The sequence below is a fragment of the Opisthorchis viverrini genome, assembly GCF_000715545.1.
Source record: "Opisthorchis viverrini unplaced genomic scaffold opera_v5_4214, whole genome shotgun sequence".
Taxonomy (NCBI): domain Eukaryota; kingdom Metazoa; phylum Platyhelminthes; class Trematoda; order Opisthorchiida; family Opisthorchiidae; genus Opisthorchis; species Opisthorchis viverrini.
The window spans coordinates 1-958 of NW_008756854.1; the positions used below are offsets into that span (position 1 = coordinate 1).

Sequence of the window (958 nt, forward strand, 5' to 3'; positions counted from 1 at the left end):
GTAGCTCGCGGGATCATTGCAGCACTTAAACCCAACCTCAAGGTGGCAGAGTTGGGTTGGTATACTTTGTTGTACAAAGGGATGGACGTGCATTCGCAAAAAGAATCCAGGTATTGCGGTGGAAACGCCATTGTATATTTTGAGAGGGCATTATCAAAACCAACAAACTCATCAGTAGAAGACAGATGATTAGCTGGTGGCAGGACTAAAACCTAAAAATCTACGGTCAGAAGCATAGAAATGATACCAAAAGAATCCCCGATAGGTTACTCACCTCAAACCGGACCACAGCAGCATCATCTTGTTTGATGAACCGTGGTCTAATCTCTGTTTTCTGATTGGTCTTTTTATCAATTCTGCAAATGATGGTTCGGAGTCGCACCTCTTTCATGGTCGAGTGCATATGAAGCACCGCAGTGTATCCAGGACACATGATTGATTTGCAGTCGAGAACAATCAATTTGGCGTCAAATCTGTCGGATACCTAAAGAATAAAAAAATAATCACACAAATTGGAGTAAAATCTTCCAAGACGAGTTGAACAGAATATCAGGGTCAGCTGCTCTATATTTCGGAAACAGTAAACTAGGAGTGAATGGGGGGAGGGGTGAACAGTTGTAATATGAACGTGAGACACTGAAGGCCAAGGGCAATTCGGTGAACGGTCTACAAACCAATCAAGCATTGGCTTGATTTGTGTACAATCGAATTCGTGAGGTAAATCAAGTTGGAATCTAGTCCAGATCGTTGAGTAACAAACTCACTACAATGGAATGAGTTGGAATTGTATTTCTTTGGATTCTGGTTAACTGACAAGTCCGACAGATTCATTCAGAAACCTAGTTGGCACAGTTGTGCTGCCTTGAAACTCGACCAAACTTGCAACCTACTCGCGCATGGACTGACGAATCTTTTGCAATCGAACCAGTGAGTGATTTGCAGGATTTTCCGAGGAGTA

The 958-nt window shown here is 42.7% G+C and overlaps 1 protein-coding gene across 1 annotated transcript; it reads right to left on the reverse strand.

Moving 5' to 3' along the window:
- Window positions 1-274: 274 nt before the first annotated feature.
- On the reverse strand, window positions 275-484 carry T265_16085 (hypothetical protein; the record flags this gene model as incomplete). Its single annotated transcript, XM_009179591.1, has 1 exon — window positions 275-484. A coding segment is annotated over one exon (159 nt), but the record flags the coding sequence as incomplete, so codon positions are not given.
- Between the last annotated feature and the right edge of the window lie 474 nt (window positions 485-958).